At 35.1% G+C, this 22,800-nt stretch overlaps 2 protein-coding genes across 2 annotated transcripts; both read left to right on the forward strand.

Moving 5' to 3' along the window:
* Positions 1-3,324: 3,324 nt before the first annotated feature.
* LOC113038158 (fatty aldehyde dehydrogenase-like) lies at positions 3,325-12,252 on the forward strand. The gene is made up of 11 exons (XM_026195387.1): positions 3,325-3,474; positions 4,768-4,930; positions 5,018-5,249; positions 6,142-6,227; positions 8,969-9,177; positions 9,256-9,373; positions 9,473-9,614; positions 9,744-9,910; positions 9,995-10,094; positions 10,232-10,470; positions 11,264-12,252. Exons 2-11 carry the CDS (start codon positions 4,769-4,771, stop codon positions 11,279-11,281), a joined length of 1,473 nt encoding a protein of 490 aa, XP_026051172.1. The 5' UTR covers positions 3,325-3,474; position 4,768; the 3' UTR covers positions 11,282-12,252.
* A 1,357-nt stretch (positions 12,253-13,609) lies between these two features.
* Positions 13,610-22,447, forward strand: LOC113038159 (TNF receptor-associated factor 4-like). Its single transcript, XM_026195388.1, has 7 exons — positions 13,610-13,974; positions 17,460-17,511; positions 18,262-18,366; positions 19,614-19,775; positions 19,894-20,055; positions 20,145-20,300; positions 21,594-22,447. The coding sequence occupies exons 1-7, from the start codon at positions 13,832-13,834 to the stop codon at positions 22,251-22,253; spliced, it is 1,440 nt and encodes a 479-aa protein (XP_026051173.1). The 5' UTR covers positions 13,610-13,831; the 3' UTR covers positions 22,254-22,447.
* Positions 22,448-22,800: the final 353 nt, after the last annotated feature.

Raw genomic sequence — 22,800 nt, forward strand, 5'->3', positions numbered from 1 at the left:
TAATGTATGAAACACATTTACAGAGATGTAAACTGCATACCTGAATTTAAGCAGAAAGATGGTTATATTATATAATATTGTATAATTTAATGAGGGATCAACTTTAAGAAACAAAATTTTAAAAAGTATTTGTTACCTGAATTTGAGAAAAATTCAAAGAATAATGCATGCCTCAAAGAACGTAAATGTGCTGCAGTTGTATTTTAAAGCATTTTTAAAAAGCTGGTAGGTTAAATGCCAACTTAGTTATAAAAATAAGGATGAGGAAGTTCATCTGATTTCACATCCCGGTGACAATAGCATCCTCTAGTGGCACACATGAGTGTAGCACTCATAGAGCAGCAGTATGGAGGTATGACCACTAGAGGTGACTAGTGTGTGAGAGTATTGAGTTATGAGTGAACACCACTCCAACGGCTAAATGCCATACACTTCTGTTCTGTACATGTCATACATAGACAAAAGCTGCACAACAACCCAATACAGTAATGAAAGCATGTGAAGTGTTGGATTTGCAGGAGTTTTTTTTTTTTACACTGGTTATGTGGAAGTGTAACATCTCTGCATTTTAAACACCCCTTTTCCTTCAAACGTTGAAGATGTTGGAATAAATATTATTTTCTCTTGTTGTCCCTGAAGCACTTTTCTTGAGCTTTGACATGTAAGCAAGTACAAGCAAGTGATATCATCTAACAAAAAAGAGCTCACTTTTATTAGAGGGCTGTTCTGAATGGGTAAAGTCTCTGTGATAACGAGGTCCTCTGAAGAATGCTGATAGCAGCAAGTCACATCACGCTCAACATAATTTCACATTAACATTCACTAACTTTAACTGGAGTAAGAGGGGTAAGAAACCCCCTGGGTGAAGATGAACCCCCTCACCTTAAGTTTGTTTCTCCTTCCAATAATAAATGGCACAAAATCTCATATCAGCACTTTTGATGAATGACGATGCTATTTTTTTTTTTCATCAACATTTGTGAGATTTAGTCAGTTGAAACAGTTTTGAGGATAAATAATGTAAATTAAATTGAAAATAGTGATCTATGAGACTGTATTATGTTTAATATCAAAAGGGTTTTTTTCTGAACTGGGACAGAGTGATATTTTATATATTATATATATTTTACATATACAGTATGACATATTTTAAAATGTAATACTTATTGTAATAAGTTGGGTTATTATTAATTTTTTCAACAGATTACCTTTCAGACCTATATTTTCATGAACACCTATAAATGTACTGAGTGAATTAGAACTTTTAATTTAATTTGCATTTATATTATTACTGTTATAGCACATCTTCACTTAAAATATGGGGAATTAAATATGTAAATATTAATATGCCTATACATAAGTCATATAATAAATGTACCTTATAATTTTACTGGGATTCTAATGTCTTTCATCGGTTATTCGATTATTAACTAAATTGTCAAAATACAAATTGAACAAAATTTATTTCCCTTAATAATACATTTGACTGAAGCATCATCACCCTGCACATGCTAAATGTATATCTACATATGTTACAGTAAATGTGCATTTATCTTAAATGGATGGTTCACCAAAATATATATATATTATACATTTGTTAATCATTTACAATTTATTTACATATAACTCATGTTAATCCAAACCTGTATTAGTTTCTTTCAGTATTGGGGAAAGTTACTTTTAAAAGTAATGCATTAGACTATTGCATTACTCCATAAAAAGTAACTAATTGTGTTACTTTGTCACTTTTCATGGAAAGTAACTTGGCGCATTACTTTTTGTCACCTGGACTGGGCTTGTTCAATTTTTTTTTTAAATAACAAAATACCCAAAAGTTATATTTTTGGCAAATCTAAGGGCCCTTTCACACCCTTTCACTCAGACTGGAAGAACTGCCTCTGCACCTCTCTCCAAATTTCTCTCAACACGGGGATAAAAGAGATGTCAGTTAATAAATAAACACAAATTAATTGTGTTACTTGTTTGAAAAAGTAACTCCGATATTTTGTTGTAAATTTAAAAGTAATGTCTTACTCTACTAAAAGTAATCTGATTACATACATTATTTGCATTATCACCCCCACACTGGTTTCTTTCTACTGCTGAACATAAAGGAAAATATATGGAAGAATACTGCTAACCAAACAGTTTGCGGTAGCCATTGAAATCCTTATTGTGGAAAAAAAATACAATGGAAGTCAAAGGCTACCATTCTTTGAAATATCTTCTTTTGTGTTCTGCAATTCATTTCGGAATTCTAATGCTTCCATAGGCTTAAAAAAAAGTAATGAGCCACAAAGTAATATGTGTGTGTGTCTCTACTCTAAATGAGTGCATATACTGTATGCCTGGTATGTGGGAATGTGTGTGTTTGCATTCATACATTTTCTTTCCAATGGATCCTCTGTTTTTTCTCACTCCTGGGGCACAGTACTGTCACAATGGTGCTAATGACGTGTCATCGCAGCTGTGTTCCTCTCCATTCACAGTCTGCAAACACCTGAGGCCGTCTTTTTGTTTGATGTGGAAACATCTACCATTTATTCTGCCAGTTTGGGGTAATATTTCAAGGAGTTCGGCCAGTTTTCATACTTTAGAGGTATAGTGCTACTGTGAAGAATTTCTGGTACAAAGCCAAAATGATGCCACAGAGATCCACCTGAAAGAGAAGGAGCTATGATTGATTGTGCACAGATGCTGAAGAACTGTTTTCAATGGCTGGTGAAGAGCTGAGCAGTTTAATAAGTTAAAGTCTACGTGTACAATAAAAACAAATACTTTCCCAGGTAATTTGAGTTCATTTGCATTTCTTATCTGTACATTTGTGCACATTGTATATTTGTCTGCCTGATCCTGTATGACTACAGTCATTCACTTAAAGTTCTTAATACCGCTTTCCTGTCTCTGTGCTATACATTTTTTTTAACACATTTGAAATATTGATTTAAAAAAATCTTTAAACAATTTCTATGACCTTATAGTTGCCTAATTGTTTGCCATTCTCTGTTGGGTTAAATATTAACTTTCCCATCGCTAGCAGTGAGCCAAGAATAAATAGCATGGAGTATTTATAAGCTATGTTTTAAATACACTTTAAACTCTCTCTCTCTATATATTTATATATATATAAGTAAAATACATGACATGTTCTCTCTAATTTAGCATTAAAAGAAGTATGATTCTGAAAGTATTACATCTGTTGCATTTACCCAAATGCAACGTAGCCTGCTGTAGTCCTCTGTCAGTGTGTTTATGTACCTAAATACACTGCCTCAGGGCTGGCTTTGAAGCTTTGTGGCCACGCCCATTGGAGAGACTCCGCCCCCTCCGCTTACGTATCTACTGTTAACGGAACAATATTGTTTAATGTTTACGATCTTTCAGCTTGACTGCGCTATCTGATCTGGACGCTTCATCTGAACGCCTCACAATATATACAACGAAAGGCGTGGACACACTGTGAAATAACCAAAGGTAATGTACGGAACTAAGGCTTTTTGTTGTTACTTTCTAAAGCGTATTAATCGATTGTTTAGTAACAAGCCTCCGACAGCAGCGATGTCGTGCAACAATGCAACAAAAGCAAGAGCTGAACCCGTTTCATCTCATTTCTTCTGAGATTCCAACCTGTTATAAACGTGTAATTGCAACTGCGCAAGGCTATGAGACACTAAGAATATTAATTAGGCTATATAATCGCGTTCAGGAGAGAGATGCGACCTATCACCCGTATGGACGCCAAATACGTATACTTTCATTGTGTTTCTGCATGCACTGTATGACTATATGACTGTATGACTATGACAGTCTCATAGTCCGCTAAGTGTGCGTTGCATAATTTCTAAACTACTGTGAACTACTGCCAAACTGAAATCAAAACTGTCACGTGACTGTATTTTTTCCTTACTATTATTTTTATTTTATTAGTAGTTATTTAATCATTTAATTAGTAACTGTTTGTTACTAGATATTTATTAGCTATTATATACTAGTAATTAGTATGCTATGTACAAGAGTGTATGAACTACTTCAGCAATAATTACATTATATTATTTTTATTAAATGTAATAATACAAAATAATTATTATTACTATTATATAAATTAATTATTTTGATCATTTGTTACAAAATGTACCCTCTAAATTAAAAATAACAGTTAAAAGTTGGGTGTTGAATTTAAAACCTACTGCAATAAGATCATTGCACTTTTCAAATTACATTGAATTGAATTGCTCATGATGATTAAAAAAAGCTGACATTCAGAATAACATGATTATAAATAACATGATGTTAAAAAACATTTTTAAAGTGCAGACTCATTGTTGTATGTTGATTGTTGATGTTGTAATGCAAAGTTTTAGGTCATGAGCTGTCATATGATTTCCGAGAAACAGTTTTGAAAAGATTTGTTTGTGCCATCATCCACTTTTTAAAGAGCCAAATGTCAGTCCATTACAGCTCTTATACAAGTGGTCTCAAAATCAATTCCTGGAGGGCCACAGCTCTGCAGAGTTTAGCTCCAACCAGCTCCAAATCACACCTGCTTGGTAGTTTCTAGTAATCCTGAAGACCTTGCTTAGTTGGATCATGTGTGTTTGATTAGGGTTGGAGCAAAACTGTGCAGAGCTGTGGCCCTGCAGGAATTGAGTTTGAGACCAAGGACTTATACTCTGCTCTCACTTATAATTTATGAGATCATTGCGTGAGGTTTCCTTAAATGTGACAGAAGTATAAATTGAGTGAAATGAATGACTTCCCCTTTCACAGTATGTCTCGAGAGCAGAAAGCAGTGGATCGTGCCAGGAAGGCCTTCCTCACCGGCCGGAGCAAATCACTGGACTATCGCATTACCCAGCTAAAAAATCTGTTGCGTTTTGTCAGGGAACGGCAAAATGAAATCGCAGAGGGTCTCAAAAAGGATCTTGGAAGGGTTTGTGTCCCGTCAGCTGGTGTATCGTTCATTTCTAAACATTGTTTGCTTATGTAACTGATCTGTGTCTTATTTATCTGGTGACAGAGTGAATGTGGAACTCCTTTGTATGAGACTCTAGGTCTGGAAAGTGAGATTAACCTGGCTGTGAAATATCTGAAAGAATGGGCAGCTCCTCGGCCCGTGAGCAAGAGCATGATGACCATCTCAGACCAGGTCTACATCCAGCCTGAGCCTCTGGGAGTAGTGCTGGTCATTGGGGCCTGGAACTATCCTTGGGCAGTCACCATCGGGCCCCTCATAGGAGCTATAGCAGCAGGTAATGGAGGTCTAGTGAAGACCATCTGAAACAATTTACATGAAATGTGCAAAATATTATAACTAAAGCTTATGAATTCTTTATGTAAACAATAAGCATATGTAGAAGCCCTATGTGGTCTTAAACCACAGCTATGGCATTATTTTAATTTAATGCTTTTCATTAATAATTTTAATGACCATTTTACTTTAATAATAGCAACAGTCAAGCTGTATGAGCTCCATAAACTTCTGCAAAAGCTACTGATCATTTTATTCACAACTAATTCAATTTTATAAGCGCCCACAAATAGTTCAAATGTTTCTTACTTATTTAAATCATACGTTTTTTTAAATTGAAAATATTCTGTTTATTTTCAGGTTTGAATTATTGATACTTAATGATACTAAAATAACACTGGGCTGAACTTTGTCCTACTTATGCGACACTGCCCTGTGCTAACAGACCAAAGTACACTTGCATAAAGAATTACCAGAGATATTGTAGAATTTTGTGGTAAAGTTCAGGAAGGCATTTATATGACATAAGGCATAGACAATTAAATTAATTTGTTTGTTATTTATTATTTGAACTTTATTTGAAAATCCTGAATTTAAAAATGCAGCGACTGATTTAAACGCACTCAAAATCACTAGCTTTTCCATCTGTCTGTTATCTGTCTTTAGGAATGTTTTCAAATTCAAGTTGTTCATACAGTATATTTGCAAGTGCATTTAATAAGAGTATTAAACACCAGAGATAAAAGCAATTAAAAAGTGTTTAATGGTTCAATAATTTTTTTATTTGAGCTATACATCTACACTATTTTTAAAGAGCTAGGGTTTTACTAGTGATAAAGAATTACTGTAATTATTTAGTATTTGTCATATAACAAGGAATGCTGTGTTGGCAGGCAATGCAGCTGTAATCAAGCCATCTGAAGTCAGTTCTCACACTTCCAAAGTAATGGAGGATCTCTTACCGCTTTACCTGGACAAAGTGAGATTTCCTTTAATCATAATTTTATGAATAAGCACAAAAGGGCTTTTCACACTGTGCTTAACTGTGGGTTATTTTCATTCTAAACCCAATGATTAACCCCAATCAAAGGTACATTTTAGAGTGGTAATTTTGAAGCAGGGATAGCACCACTTTTTAAAGGTTATTAAACCATTCATTGTAAAATGACCCAGGTTAACTATTTCAAGTATGAAAAGCCCTAATATGACTTATATATTAAATGGGTTATTGGTAATGGGTAAAGGATAATGAACTGCATATTAACATAATAGAAGGATACTGCTGTGACAGACTCTGAAAATACATGGGTCATTTAGGTTAAAACCATGGATTGTATAAAAACATGGATGTAGTGTCCGTGACATCAACTGTAGATTTCGCCATCTTGGCAGCACATCCCACACGTCACTTTCGGATAATTGAAAAATGGCGGGAGCTGGTTCCTCAAACCACGCCCACTTAGCTCGACGGAGGTGACAGCAGAAGCAATTCACCTGTCACTCAAGTGGCCACGCCCTTAATTATGCAGATCTTTAAGGCTTAATATAATTTAAACGGAGTTATAAAAAAAAGTAAAGTTGGGCATTTTAACGTGAGGAGTCTATGGGACTGAATCCCTTTCAGAGCCAGCCTCTAGCGGCCAGTCAATCATTTGCGGTTGTAGTCACTTCAGTGTTGGCTTCACGAGAGACACCGGAAGGTTGCCGCTCGGTTAAAACATAAATACTCAGTATATATCAAACAATCTGGAAAAAACAATGCAATAGTGTTAAAAACACATGTACTCACACTTGGATCCAATGTAGTCAGGCTTAGCTCTGCATCATATTTCTTTCAGTCTCTTTGAAAATACAGTTTTGTTTAAAAATGAATCCACAGTAAATTAAAGCAAACAGACAGTGTTTCACTGAGGCGATCTGGAGCTTTTTCCTAATGTTACACCGTGTTTACAATGGATGCGAGCAGTGCAACCTGACTAAAGACAAGAGAGCCCATTATAGTCAGTGATTCTGTCTTCACTGGATGTGGCACAGATTGATACAACAAAACCCCAACAGTAAACAGATGTCCCGTTCTCCCATATTTCTGACGTACTTCAAGTGTTCACAATGTTTCTAGCGTGAAAGAGAAATGCAGGCATCTCAGTGGTTTTGTTGATGGAGTAATCCTGTGATTGCATCTCTCTAGTCTTTCCTCTCCTCCTACTACATGTGCCAGTCAGTGGGCGGGGCTAAAGATGTAGAAGTAGGCATTAGGCTTGTTCGACTTCATGCAGTTTTGCGCAAACCGATCGTCGGCCGACTTGAAGCAGTGCATGCCGGTTAGAAATTTTGTCCGACTTGATACAGCGCTGACGCCACGTGACTGTGACGTGTGCCGTCAAAGTACCACGAGAGCGATTCGAGAGTAGCCGGAGAACTCAGCCAGCACAGCTTCTGAAGAGCGGCTGCACAGGTTCTGATGACGACACAACTGATCCACGATTGGCTGGATTCACTGATGACACCGATGACGTGCGTTTCAAGTTTATTGCGAGTCGGCTTCAGTTTCAGAAATTCTCATATGGACTTTAAAAACAGTTCAATACGTTTTTATGTCGTCTTCATCTTATAAATCATATTTATTAAATATTGTTTTACTGTATTTACTTTATTGTTAATATAAAGTTTGTGTATGTTTATTTTGCATGACTTTCTTTTTTATACAGACCTTTTACAGTATTCAGCAGCATAACCTATTCAAATGAGCATTTTTAAGAACTAAAATGTTAATCTAAAAAGCATACAATCTAATGTGGTCATAAATGCTCCTATACAAATGATACATAATACATTATGTTCCTCCATTTGTTTGGTTTCTTCATATTCTCTAGTTTATTTAGCTGTGTTTATACTTCACCTGCATGTGGTTAGCAAACTGCTAACAACTTGCTGTAACTTCAACTTAACAACTTGACAACACTGTTCACTTTCAAATAGTTGGTCTAAATCACAATATAAATCCAACAGAATTGTGCTTTTCTGTATATGAAAATCAGTGGTGTTATGTTTAAAATGTTAAAAAGCTCAGCAGGAGGGCACTGTAAATCTTGTTGCTGAAACCTTCTTGAAAAACACATACCCACCAGGGAATTTTTTTATAGGTTACTTTTATCATTTTGTATAAGCAGAAACACCCATGTCATACTGATAAAGTATATGTCCAATATGGTATCTTGTTTTGGAAGGCACCCTTCCAAAACACCACTTTTTTTTTTTTTTTTTTTTTCAAAACACCACTTATACACACATTTAAACGCGATCAAGTAAGCAATCGCCACGTGATCTGCCATGACTGACGTAATTGCAGCAAACTACGGGAGCCACAACGTGTCCGGCTTCATATCTCCGCTTGCAGCTCCTCCCCACCTGCACGCAGCTACTCTCGCCGATCGGTTGCATCCAGCCGCAGCCGATGTCGAACACACCTATTGATCTACTGCAGATGTGGTCTTTTGGTGACATCATAATGTGACAAATTTCAAAACGAGTCTTTTTGGCCGCTTGGTTTATTTTTTCAATAAAAGTTGTTTTTGAATTTACAATAAGAATTTTATAATAAGAAATAATAAGACAATTTTAAAAGGCATTTTCTTTGCATGTCTAAAGATCAAGGGAAATGTTATTTCTCGGTTTATGATGCCTTTAAGTAATATCACTGACAGTTTGGGTTGATCTCAGGAGCTGTATCCAGTTGTCACCGGTGGGGTGACAGAGACCCAAGAGCTGCTCAAGCAGCGGTTTGATCACATCTTCTACACTGGAAACGGCACAGTGGCTAAAATCATCATGGAGGCCGCTGCTAAACACTTAACCCCTACCACTCTGGAGCTCGGCGGAAAGAGCCCGTGCTACATAGACACCAACTGTGACCTCGCCATTGCCTGCCGGTCAGTCGATTGAGAACAAATCATTCGTTTGTGAAGCTGTAAAATGATTTTTAATACATGTTCTCTGTGACTTTACAGGCGTATTGCGTGGGGGAAGTACTTAAACTGTGGTCAGACCTGCATTGCTCCGGACTATATACTCTGTAACCCCAGTATGCAAGACAGAGTGATTGAAGAGATCAAGAAGAATATTAAAGTATGTATGTTATTTGTGAATGACAGTTTGGGCCTGGTATCAACCTATGAATGTAAAATGTCTTATTAGCTAATACATACTTTCTTTTGTGATGATCAGGATTTCTATTCCGACGATCCCAAAAAATGTCTGGATTATGGACGCATCATCAATCAGCGCCACTTTAAGAGACTGATGGCGTTGTTGGAGGGCAGCACCATCGCTGTGGGCGGTGAAAACGACGAGTCGGAGTGCTACATTGGTAGAAATGACTAATTCTACAAGCCATTAAAAGCACCAGTTTAGATGCTAATGAAATCAATTTATTGTTTAATAACAGCGTAATCACATTTGTAATTCTCTGTTGTATTCACAATGTACTTCCTGACAGGTCCAACCATTTTAAGGGACGTGAAACCGGATGCCAAGGTGATGCAGGAGGAGATCTTCGGGCCTCTGTTGCCCATCCTGACAGTTAGCAGTGCAGATGAAGCCATCAAATTCATCAACCAGAGAGAGAAACCCCTTGCCTTGTACATCTTTTCTTCAGACAACAAGGTTTAAACTGATTATTTGTCCCTAATATATAAAAAGATAAAATTTTACTTTAGACAATTGTACAAAACTATCCTTTCATCATAGCTGATCAAGCATATGATTGCGGAGACCTCTAGTGGTGGAGTGGTGGCCAATGACTGTTTGATGCACTTCTCAGTAAGCTCTTTGCCTTTTGGTGGAGTTGGTGAGTTCTTTTAATGAAACCTTTTTCTTTTACATAAATAGAACAGTAATGTTGACCAGTCAAAGATGTCAGTGAGCGAAGCTGCAGAAGTGTTGTGTGGACTGTGCTGAATCTCAGCTCTTCGGCTCCCCCTGCAGGTAACAGTGGGATGGGCCACTATCATGGCAAGTATGGCTTTGATAACATGAGCCACTTGCGCAGCTGTCTAATCAAAAAGTTGAAGATGGAGGGGATGAATAAGATGCGTTACCCACCACATACAGAAGATAAGCTGGGCTGGGCACGCTTTTTCATCCTCAAACATGTCGACTTCGGCAGCCTGGGCCGCATGGTGCTGCTGGCTCTGATGGCCGTCTTTGTTGCAGTGATTTTACAGGTAACAGATTATTCTACCCATGTGAAATAAGATTTCTGAAACATAACATCTGATGTATATTCATTTTAACCGTATGAAATTATTGAGCATTTTATGCATTTGTTTTGTGATAAATACAGAAGTTTCTAGAGTATTTATATATATAATATACATATTTTAAAATGTAGAATGGATATTACTTTTATATTTATATTTAATATAAATGATATTATTATACATGTATAAATGTATACAAATTTAAATACATTATTACTAAAAATAATTTAAATCAAAATACTACTAGATGGTTTTTATTTATTATTATATTATTATATAATAAACATGATTCAAATGTAAACATGGTTAACATACTAGATTAGAATAGATTATTATACATATAAAATATACTGAGAATAATAATATTTTTTAAATATAAAAACAGAAATTCTAGTATGATTGAAAATGCCAATGTTTAGTTAACAAACTGTATTAATATTAAAAGTCAAAATAGTCAATTCTTCCACCAATAAATATATTTTATTAACATATTATATAAATTATATATGAATATACTGTATAAACATGATTTAAAATAGTTTCATGTTTAATATTATTTTATTTTTTGTATTATAAACATTTTATGATATTATTTTTTTATTATGTAATATTAAAAATCATGTGCAACTCAAATACAATTAAATACAATATCAGAAAAGTGTGCACGGCTCATCCAATCAGATATAAACAATTTAAAGTTATTTTTTTAAACAAATTACTAATTCACAATTACTAATTATTATTTTTTCTTTAACAGAGATACTTTACTGACTAAGATTGTGAATAATATGAAGAATAACACAGCCACAGACAAACCTTGGACAGAAGGTCGGCTGACCCCTACTGAAGTGCTGCTTCCGTCATTTGCCTTAGTTTTATAATCATAACTTAATGATTAATTTTAATCATTATGACAATGCTGCATTTTTGTCATTTAAACCAACATGTAATTTTAATTCAAATTATTTTGATATCTAGTGCACTTTAATTAGTGTCTATTTTAGAATACACTTTTTTAAATCAAGCTCAAAGAGCCTTGCCATCCTGTCCATCGTGTCTGGGATGTTTTTTAAAGAAGAAAATGAAGGTTTCTCAGAATCAAATGATTTAGATTTTTTATGCAATATAAAAAATAACTTATAATCTTTTGCTATTTTGAATAACAAGTCCAGCATTTTGAAGAAATGCACATTTCAAACAGAATCTAAATGTGAGTTTTGTGAATCATTAACAAGTTTACACTGCAGTTACAGATTAAGGTTCAGTCAGATTTATGAAGAATTGTTTCATTTGAAGAAAGTGCTATTGTCAGAAATACAAAATATGTAGTTATTTTGAATTAAAATGAATATTATACTATAATACTATATCATGACTATACTATATCATGATTTCTCAAACCTGTTTGTATTTCTTTTTTCTATGAGACAAGATGAAGAAATTTTGAAAGGTAGTTATGCTGCTCTTTTTTCATACAATGGATCTGACATACAACAGTGTAAGTGACAAAATTATGGTGAACTATTCATTTAAAAAGCAGACCAACTACAATGTATGTAATATGTTTCTGCAAATATTCCTACAATACACATGAGAACATTTCATGTGGATGGAGCCACAGTTTCCACATTCCCTTTAGCCCAAACATACTCTATGTGTCTTATAATAATTCCATAGATACAGAAAGACTTTTATGACATAAAGAAATAATTTTTAATGCAACAATAAACTTGTTTTTACACAGCTGCATGTGGTTTTTCTGTTGTAATTGTGTAGCTTCTGGCACCTCACTGACTGTAGCAGGTGGAAGGATGTTTGTCATGTTTGTTATTGTTTCTTTTTGAGTTTTATTATTCTTTTCCTTATCTGGCATTTTGTTGCCCTCCTACACAAATACACAAAAGCTCACGTGTACTCCTTCTCGTGGTGGACACCAAATAAATGCACTGCTTTTCTTCGGCACGCTGACACATTAACTAAAATGAATCATTTTTAAAAGCAAACAAAAGCCCTTTTCGGCAGGGTTTTTTGAGTGGCAATAGCTGAGCATTAACGTATCTCTCCCATGCTTCAAACAGTAAGAAGCATGGCGTTTAACACAGCTGTGCTGAACAAGCGCGGTGCTTTTTACTGCTGATACAAGGAGTCTAAGGTCAACCTGAATATTCCTTTGTGGAACGAGGAAGTAAAACTGGTTCTGCAGCTTGAAACCTGTTTCGATGAAACTGTCTGAAATGTCTACATTTACACGCTAGTAAGACAAGAATCAGTAGTTATGGTGTAATGTAAACACACTGTAAAGGTGTTTATGGCAAATCAACAGCAAATGTGGTCAATTAATATGTCTCAGACAATGTGAGAGCATTGGGAGGTGTAGCGGTATCAAATTTCACCATTAACACAGAGGGTGCTCTGCTATCACTGTACAACAGGTGGATGGGGGAGGAGGAAAGAGACACTAAATACCTTCTATTCATTATTGTTTAGATTCTGCTTAAATTTTTTTACTAGATATTCAGGGTTGTAGTCCATAAAAACATGTTTGTAATTTAAAATAAACAAGAATTAAGATAAAATAAAATATAAATAAATATAGCCTATAAATAAAATTCACCTAACTGGCAATATTCTCATTTTCAGTTAGTGTAACTTGATGCACTAAAATATCTAATACCACATGAAAAAATATATATATAAAAACTATACAGACAGTCAATTAAAATAATAATAATTTGATGTACTAAAATAATTAAAACTGAAATGAAACTTAAACGATTTTTTTTCTCTCTCTCTCTCATAATGTAATGACTTTTTTTCTCGTTATTTAACGACTTTCTTGACTTAATCTTGAGAAGGTTTATATATATATAGCTATATATTGCTTTGCCTTTATCCTTTCCTATATTTTATCCTTTATCCTGAACACATCAAATATCTACATTTTACTCTTTAATAAAAAAAAAAACTTAAAAATAAAAACTAATTCCAGATATTAATGAAAACTTACTTAAATCTTTATGATCAAGATGTAAAATAACACGGCCCATAAGCACTATTATTAGCGGGAGGCTGCTGGCTCCTCCCCTCGCTGCTGTGGGCGGCCTTGAGTGCAGACCGACAGTTGGAACGAGTAAACATTTCCCTGAGCTGTACCTTGAAAAGACGGAAATGTCATGAGAGATCGATTGGTGGTTAGTGTTGATTCGATAAACGAGCGATCAACCTACTAATAGTGGTTCTTCTTCATTGCATTAAGATTCTTTGTAAATTTTAATTCCAGCAGTTTTTCAGATTGCAGTCTGAAGTTGATAGACACACAGGTATTATGCCAGGGTTAGATTTAAAGTTTCTGGAGCGACCGAGGAGGAGGTTTTATTGTCCTCTGTGTGAGAAGCCGATGCGGGACCCTGTGCAGGTGTCCACCTGCGGACACAGATTCTGTGACACCTGCCTGCAAGAGTACCTCAGGTAAAGCTGCTCCTAAACCTGTCTCTGAATATTCAAAGCAACGTCAAACTCTGGCGGCTTGCATTTTAATGGTTTATTTTCATATTTGCTAAGTTAATTTTTAACTTGCACACCAAATTAGGAAAGTAAAAGAGATAAAACAAACATTAAAACACACGTTCAAAATTTCACATTTGTTCTTATTATTTCATATTAAAAATAATATTTCATAATGTCAAGAGGTGTAACTATAGCATGCTGCAAAAATATACTTTTTACATATTTAATACTTGAGTGTTAGGTGTACACAACAAATCATTGTTCAAGTGAGTAATAAACGAAGTATAATTCTAAGAATTTTTCAAACATTTTTTCTAAGTATATACTACATTTAAAGAGACATAAACATCAATAAACATTTAAAGGGTTAGTTCATAAAAAAATCATAATTATGTTATTAATAACTCACCCTCATGTCTTTCCAAATCCGTGAGACCTCCATTTATCTTTGGAACACAGTTTAAGATATTTTAGATTTAGTCCGAGAGCTCTCAGTCCCTCCATTGAAACTGTGTGTAGAAAGGTAGAAAGGCAAGAAAAACATCCTCAAAGTAGTCCATGTGACATCAGAGGGTCAGTTAGAATTTTTTGAAGCATCGAAAATACATTTTGGTCCAAAAATAGCAAAAACTATGACTTTATTCAGCATTGTCTTCTCTTCCATGTCTGTTGTGAGAGAGAGTTCAAAACAAAGCAGTTAGTGATATCTAGTTCGCAAACGAATCATTCGATCTAACCGGATCTTTTTGAACCAGTTCACCAAATCGAACTGAATCATTTTAAACGGTTCCCATCTCAAATACACATTAATCCAGAAATGACTTAGGCTGTTAACTTTTTTAACGTGGCTGACAATCCCTGTTAGTTAAAACAAACCAATATCCCAGAGTAATTAATTTACTCAAACAGTAGACTGACTGAACTGCTGTGAAGAGAGAACTCAAGATGAACACCGAGCCGAGCCAGATAATGAACAAAAGATCTTTTTTGAAAAAGAAGTTCTTAAGGACAGTTCGATTCAATAAACTGGTTGAAGAAAACGGTTCACCGGTTCTTTTGCGCTCAATGTAATGACATCGTTGGTGATGATTACCCTTCATTCAAGCCTTCGATTTACCCGCGCTCATAACATTAGCACACAATTATTTGTTCGTGAACTGGATATCACAAACTGCTTTGTTTTGAACTCTCTCTCACAACAGACATGGAAGAGAAGACAATGCTGAATAAAGTCGTAGTTTTTGCTATTTTTGGACCAAAATGTATTTTCGATGCTTCAACAAATTCTAACTGACCCTCTGATGTCACATGGACTACTTTGATGATGTTTTTCTTACCATTCTGGACATGGACAGTAAACCGTACACACAGCTTCAATGGAGGGACTGAGAGCTCTCGGACTAAATCTAAAATATCTTAAACTGTGTACAGAAGATGAACGGAGGTCTTAAAGGTTTGAAACGACATGAGGGTGAGTAATTAATTACATAATTTAAATTTTTGGATGAACTATCCCTTTAATAACTCAAAATATTTGAACATTAGTATAAATTATATATCTAGTATATTATTGAATCAAGAACATCATGAAGTTTTCTCAAGGTTATTCCATCTAAAATCTAACAAATCTTCTAATTAATATATATATATATATATTACAAAAATGTATTATGCATGCATTAAATATTGGGGGTAGAGGCGAGGAGGACTTACTGAAGCAAGTTTTAAGGGTTTACAGAGGTGCAGAGTTTCATTTTTAAAAATTCAATCTTTAGATCAGATCATAATAAATCAAAAACATTTGAACCATAGAAGAGGCGCATTCACCATTGTATTTTTTTTATTTTTTTTTTAAATAATTTAATAGCTTTGGTCATTGTATGTGGAAAGTATTACTTTAAAATAATTGCTTCTGTGACAGAGTAGTAATAAACAAATGCCAAACAGGCCGAGCAAGATGTCAGAGTGACACAAAATGCCTCGGGCTACAGAGTAGTGCTTTGTGCCTCTATAGATTTTTACATGGTAATGTTTACATGACATGTTTTTCTCTTTTACATTTGAAAAGATAATAACAATCAAAATACGACAGAATTCTTTTATGATTATTTTTTAAAAGGAATTAATGTGAAAAGAAAGTATGCAATGAGTCAGTTTATTTGGTAGTATTGCTCAACTGCACAGTTTTGGGTTATGACCCATACTTTGCATTCCATGCCTCGTCTTCTCAGTCCCATATAATCATAACACAGAGCTGTGTTGCTCACAGGTGTAATGAGTTAAACAATTACATTCATTGTCTTGTGTTATCCTGTGGATGTTATCATAAAGATCGACAGTCTTCTCCATTCACATTCTATCAGACTAACACATGTTTTTCAAATAGACTTCACATTACATTAGCTGTATGGCAATATATAAAGTGATCTAAAATGTAACCATTAGCAAGTACTAAGAGCAAGAATGATACAATACACATGCTCTCCTTTTCACCTTAAAGTAATATTGTTAGAAACATACAATAGTTCACACATTTGTGATTTTCTATAGCAGCTTTTTTAAACATGATAAAGCATGTATTTGGCTGAAGGGCATGATGCACTACTTTTTCAGGGGTGTCATTTGCAGTTCTGACTTATTCGTTGATCTAGACAAGATAAGACATGACCAACTGAAGAAAGAAAAAAGATTATAAATAAAAAAGAAAAAATGTAAACATTTTTAGTTAGAAAAATGCATTCAAAATCCACTTGATTGAAAAGCTTGAGATGGCACTTGCATGAAATTTCTGATCTGCCTAAAAAAATGCAGCAATCACAGTTTGCATCTTCTTCTGAAGCTTCCTGGGACTTTGGGGAAAATTCCCTGTAGGATTTTGAAATGACGATGTGCTTCTGTGTTACACGTAATGGAAAGATCACAGCTCTATTAATATGTGTTGTGTTGGTCGCACTGCTTCCCCGTATAATGTATGCTGGGGGACGTCACTGTGCCAGATGGATGATTCACTCATGTTCTCCTGAAGGCCTTTCGTCAATTTGTGGTGTGGGAGGTGATTCTGAAGTTCCTGTCAAATCAGTTCAGCTGTGAATCATTTAGGCTTTATAACATGGAGGCATCAATCGGTGGCAGTTGTGAACTGCTCTTCAACCCACTACATACTGTGTAATGTGAAAATTAACCGAATGCAAATGAAATTCTAACACATTCATGTGTGTCACTTTCCGTTATGTAGGAGAGCAAAAATACGTATTTTCTTCATTTAAAAAATGCTCTAGTAAAGGACAACCAGCTTTTAATTGTTGACATTGTAATTTAAACACATATTAAACAACATGTTCACCATTGGTGATTCTTTCCCAAAATATACAACATAGCTTTCAGAATATATGTGAATCGTTAACTTTCAGGAATCTGATTTTTTTTTCTCTGCTAAATTTTAATAGTGAAGGTGTGTTCAAGTGCCCAGAGGACCATCTGCCGCTGGATTATGCAAAAGTAAGTGCACCCTCATACCACAACAATTTCAAATGTCTTTTGATTTCATCCAAATGATGATCATAGTCCTGATGTCATAATTTATTGTATAATTGTATAATTTAACGAAATTGTATAATATCTGGCAATGATTTTGCAGGCAGTGTTTGCCCAAGTAACTCACAAAACAGACTCCTTGACAGAGTCAAGCGATTGATGGAAAAAATTCTGAATGTCATGCATTCATGAAGCTGTGTGAAAAACACGTGATCCATGTACGTCAGAGTCAGAGCACAAATAATGCAATTAAGGTGTTCTACAAGCCTGTTTATTGTGATTAATATTGGCGTACACCACATATTATGGTTACTACGATGTGTGCTTCATCAGTGTTTACATGAGGTAAAGTTTAATCACCATATTGCCTAAATCTCATTATAATCGCATTATAAGAATGCACAGTCATTGAATCATTCATTCAAGTCATTTGTTGAACAACCCTAATTCATTCAGAAACCTAACTGCTGTGCGCAACTTAATTTGGAAATATTTTCTACAGCAGAGCAAAAATAGTCCTTACTGACAATTCTTTGTCTAGGTTAATGATTTTCAATATCTTGTTTGTTGAATTGTTTAAAAGCAATGCCCCGTGCCCAGTTTTGCTAGTAATCACAGCTTTAGTGAACAACAGCAATCTTTCTCATGTTTTATTTATTGTTTAACTTCCATGCTTTTCATAAATGTTCCTATATGTTCTAAATCTGCCTGCAGATTTTTCCAGATGTGGAGCTGGAACAGCAGATTCTTTCCCTGCCCATCCGCTGCATCCACAGTGAGGAGGGCTGCCGCTGGACCGCCCAGAACAAGCTCCTGCAGGTGAACAAATGGCACACAAACACAAATCTCAGTTTTATTTTTACATATTTCTACATACATCTTTGTAGGATTGAAAACATTTGTTTATGGCTCCTCAAGTCTCTTAAAAGTGTTTGCATTTTAGATGCTGTCCATATGTTAGTAGGCTATTGTATGTTACAGTACTTTTCAAATGTATAAAAATGAGTACACTACAGTATGTATAAATACACTACTGTTAATATGTTTAAGATTAGTATGTTTATTTAATTCATCAAGGAGACATTAAATTGATCAAAAGTGACAGTAAAGTTATTTCAAATGTTACAAAAAATATTTTATTTTTAGCTGTTCTGTTGTACTGTAGAGTATTGGCTGCTGAAAAATCAATCGCAGGAATGTTTTTATATTCAACATGGGGGTGAATTGCAATAATATTTCACCAATATTATTTTACTGTATTTCTGGGCCCGTATTCATGAAACATTTTATCTTACCACTAAGAGTTTTCCTAAAGAGCAGTAAAAGTTTTCTCTTAAAACCTCTTCACAAAGCTACGGAGACAAATTTGACTAAGGAATAGAGAGAAATCTTAAACTGAGAGAAAGGGCGGGGTTGACCTCGTTGCTATGGATGATGTCAGCATGCTATGCACACTGTGATTGGCTGATAGGGGAAGGGTCTCTGGAAGAGATTTATTCATAGAAATATTATAGAACCCAGAATAATGTCACCACATTCAAATAAATGTTTCAAAATACAAATGTCACTAATTAAACAAGTATACGTTCAGCTAATTGTCAGTCTCTTACATGTATTCTTCTCATAAACAATTAGTGAATATGCATATGAAAAGCCTTTTTATTAACAGAGTAGAATAATCATGGCTGATAGTAACCCTTTTTGGCCAATAGTTGAGATAACCTCCAAAACCAAATACAATACCTTATTAAAACTCTGTATCATCAAAGGTTTCTAAAATGTTTACGTTCCAAGGAAGATTGCAGGCAAAAGTTTTAGTTTTAGCACTTAAACACTTTGTGGAATACTGTTTGAGCAAAAATTTAGGAGTCCTAAATTTAGGACTGACATGGCCATTATTTTTAAGATTTTCTACTAAATCGGTGGGTCATGCGCTACTTTTAGCCTTAAGATGTTTTGTGAATATGTGCCCAGATCAAGTACTGTAAATGCTGTCTTCATGAACATCTTCTTTCAATAGCATTAAGCACCCTAATCTCACACTGGGTTTCTCGCTGCTCCTCCAGGCCCATCTGTCCATGTGTGAGTTTAACGTGGTGTCATGTCCGAACCGCTGCTCTGCGAAGCTTCTGCGACGTGAACTGCCGGAGCACCTGCAGCACGACTGCGTGAAGAGAAAACTACACTGTGACCACTGCGGGGACGAGTTCACTGGGGAGGCGTATGAGGTCGGACACATGCAGTTCTTCGTTGTTGTTTAGCTATTATCACAACTCTTCTGATACTTTATCACACAAAACATCCAAGCATGTTTAATATTTTCTGTTCTTCTCTGTCCTCATTCAGAATCACCAGGATGTTTGTCCAGAAGAGAGTGTGTACTGTGAGAATAAATGTGGGGCTCGTATGGTGCGGAGACTCTTGGCCCAGCACTCTGTGTCCGAGTGTCCCAAACGCAAACTGCCCTGCAGATACTGCCGAAAAGAGTTCCTCTATGACACTATTCAGGTCAGTGACTTTATGCTTCCATCCTACATTTATGTATTTATTCATTTTATGGTAAAGGGAGTGTATTCATAGGTGTTTTATGTTCACAGAATCATCAGCAGCAGTGTCCACGCTTCCCTATGCAGTGCCCTAACAGATGTGGCACACCAGGAATCACTCGAGAGATGTTAATGGCACATGTAAAGGAAGGATGCAGCACTGCGACGGTACTTTGCCCGTTTAAGGAGGCTGGCTGCAAACATAGGGTATGATCTTCCACTGATAACTATGCGATAACCGATACATTTAAATTCAATACTATTTTGTAGGGGTGTAACAATATACTGTGTCAAAATGTATCTCAATACAAAAATTCAGCAATGCGTACTGTAGACTGTGGATGGTGACAATATATATAATACTGTATATACTGTAGTTCAACCAAAATTACATTTGGACAAATTTAATTTAACATCAAATATGGTAATAATGGTTGCACATTTGAGTTTCCATGTTTATTTATTATTATTGATCGATTAAAAGTAAAATACATTATTTAATACATTTCAATATTTACTAAACAGCACAATATTCAGTTCTGGTATCACCATTGCCCTGTGCATTAAAGACCAGTACCAAGTCCAAGCCTATTAAAGTTAACCTTTGATGGACTACCCAATTTAGCTTGTTAATGAACAGCACATTTTACTAACTGGTTATCATATGTCTTAGAAGTCATTTAAAAAAAATCAAATTTGAACTATATTTTTTTTTTTTAAGTATCGCAAGAATATTGTATCATGAGTTCAGTATAGTGTATCAAACCAAATAATGTCACGAGTGTATTGTTATATACATATATATATATATATATATATATATATATATATATATATATATATATATATATATATATAGATATATATATATATATATATATAACAGTTCTTAAAGTAATAATTGAAGCCATTTTTTTTTTTTTTTGTAAAAACATTTTTGTAATTGTATTATTAACTATAAACAGATAACATATCACACTGATATTCTGTAACATTGTAAGCCTTGTATGTCATGATTTCTGGTAGTGGCACCCAGTGGCCATGTTTGGTACAGCTTGCCAATTTTTCAAACTTTATTAAACAGTTTCAATTTACAAACAGGTATGGTACAATAACTTGCATATGAAATTTACAAATATGAACATATACACATAATTTTATGTTAAATACAGTTATAATTTGCATATTTAGTGTACATATTATTAATCAGACTTCAGACTCGTATGTTCCAAGTTGCAAAAAAAGTTCTTTCTCTCATTAAAGCTGTCAAGTACACAGTTTGTACCTTTACCTTTTGTCTGTTTGGTTTATGGCATGTTAACAAAGCCTTTTAAAATATTCCAGTGAGAAAATTAGTTTCTGGATATATATATATATATATATATATATATATTTTTTTTTTTTTTTTTTTTTTTTTGTGAAGTAGGACATGAATATCAGAATGTATCATGTATCATAACCTCTTCTGTCATGACATCTCTTTATCTGTTCCACTCATAGTGCCCAAAGACTGCAGTGGGGCGACACCTTGAGGAGGCCACACACACCCACCTCTCTCTTCTCGGTGGTCTGGTGAATCGCCAGAGGCTGGAGCTCAGGGAACTCCGGCGTGCAGTGGAGGAACTCTCTGGAAGTCGAGATGGCACTCTGCTCTGGAAGCTCACAGACTTCAGTCAGCGGCTACAGGAAGCTAAGAGCAGGACTTCTGGGTGTTTGGAGTTGTTTAGTCCCGCATTCTATTCCCATAACTATGGTTACCGTTTACAAGTGTCTGCCTTTCCCAATGGGAATGGTAGTGGCGAGGGCTCTTACTTGTCAATCTACATTCGCGTTCTGCCAGGAGAGTACGATGGGCTGCTGGAGTGGCCTTTCCCTTACCGCGTTTCCTTCTCGCTCTTGGATCAGAGCGACCCGGCGCTCACTAAACCTCAGCACATCACAGAGACCTTCAGCCCAGATCCCACCTGGAAGAACTTCCAGAGACCACGGCCTGGAGCTCTGGGAAGTGTCCGTGGGGGTTGTCTGGATGAGACCATGCTGGGCTTCGGCTACCCAAAGTTCCTCTCCCATGAGGAGATGAGGAAAAGGAACTATATAAGAGACAACGCTATTTTCATTAAAGCCTCCATAGATGTTGTCCAGAAAATACTGAACTCTTGAGTTCTGAAATAAATGTTAAATAATGTGAAAAATGATCAATTGTGGGCCGTTTTGCTTACATTCAAAGTAAAGATTTATAAATTAAAAAAAAAAAAATAATCAATGCTTTAACACAAATGAAGGATATTTAGATACTGAGAAGGATAAAAAAAATGCAAATTCATTGTCATTTGCATGTACTTTTCTGCAATATGTTGTTTTGTTTTTTTCAAATAAAAATCACATTAAAAAACGACTAATGGCTCCATTTTTATGAAACTATGTGAATTTTCATGATGAATAGTGCTTGCCCACATAAATATAAAGCTACACTAGCTTTAACATTAGATTTATAATTATTAGAAGAATTAATTTATATGATTTATTGAATTCTTAACTCTTTTTTTTATCTTGCTGTTAAAATGTATTTTAATTCTTATTTTTCTATTGTTTAATCTTTAGCAGTGAAACACACTGAGGCTACGTTTACACAACAAGTTTTTCCCTTGCAACATTGTATTACATGTGCCAGGCCAGTAGTTGGAGCTGTCACCTTGTTAGTAAACAG

This window comes from Carassius auratus, chromosome 21 (assembly GCF_003368295.1).
Source record: "Carassius auratus strain Wakin chromosome 21, ASM336829v1, whole genome shotgun sequence".
In the NCBI taxonomy this organism is placed as follows: domain Eukaryota; kingdom Metazoa; phylum Chordata; class Actinopteri; order Cypriniformes; family Cyprinidae; genus Carassius; species Carassius auratus.

Excerpts from the sequence above, each read along its gene's own strand:
- LOC113038158 (XM_026195387.1), top strand. The coding sequence starts at position 4,769 with ATGTCTCGAGAGCAGAAAGCAGTGGATCGTGCCAGGAAGGCCTTCCTC. Across the intron at positions 5,250-6,141 it reads CATAGGAGCTATAGCAGCAG|GCAATGCAGCTGTAATCAAG; the intron begins GTAATGGAGGTC and ends CTGTGTTGGCAG. Across the intron at positions 9,911-9,994 it reads TCTTTTCTTCAGACAACAAG|CTGATCAAGCATATGATTGC; the intron begins GTTTAAACTGAT and ends CTTTCATCATAG.
- LOC113038159 (XM_026195388.1), top strand. The coding sequence starts at position 13,832 with ATGCCAGGGTTAGATTTAAAGTTTCTGGAGCGACCGAGGAGGAGGTTT. Across the intron at positions 17,512-18,261 it reads TGCCGCTGGATTATGCAAAA|ATTTTTCCAGATGTGGAGCT; the intron begins GTAAGTGCACCC and ends ATCTGCCTGCAG. Across the intron at positions 20,301-21,593 it reads AGGCTGGCTGCAAACATAGG|TGCCCAAAGACTGCAGTGGG; the intron begins GTATGATCTTCC and ends TTCCACTCATAG.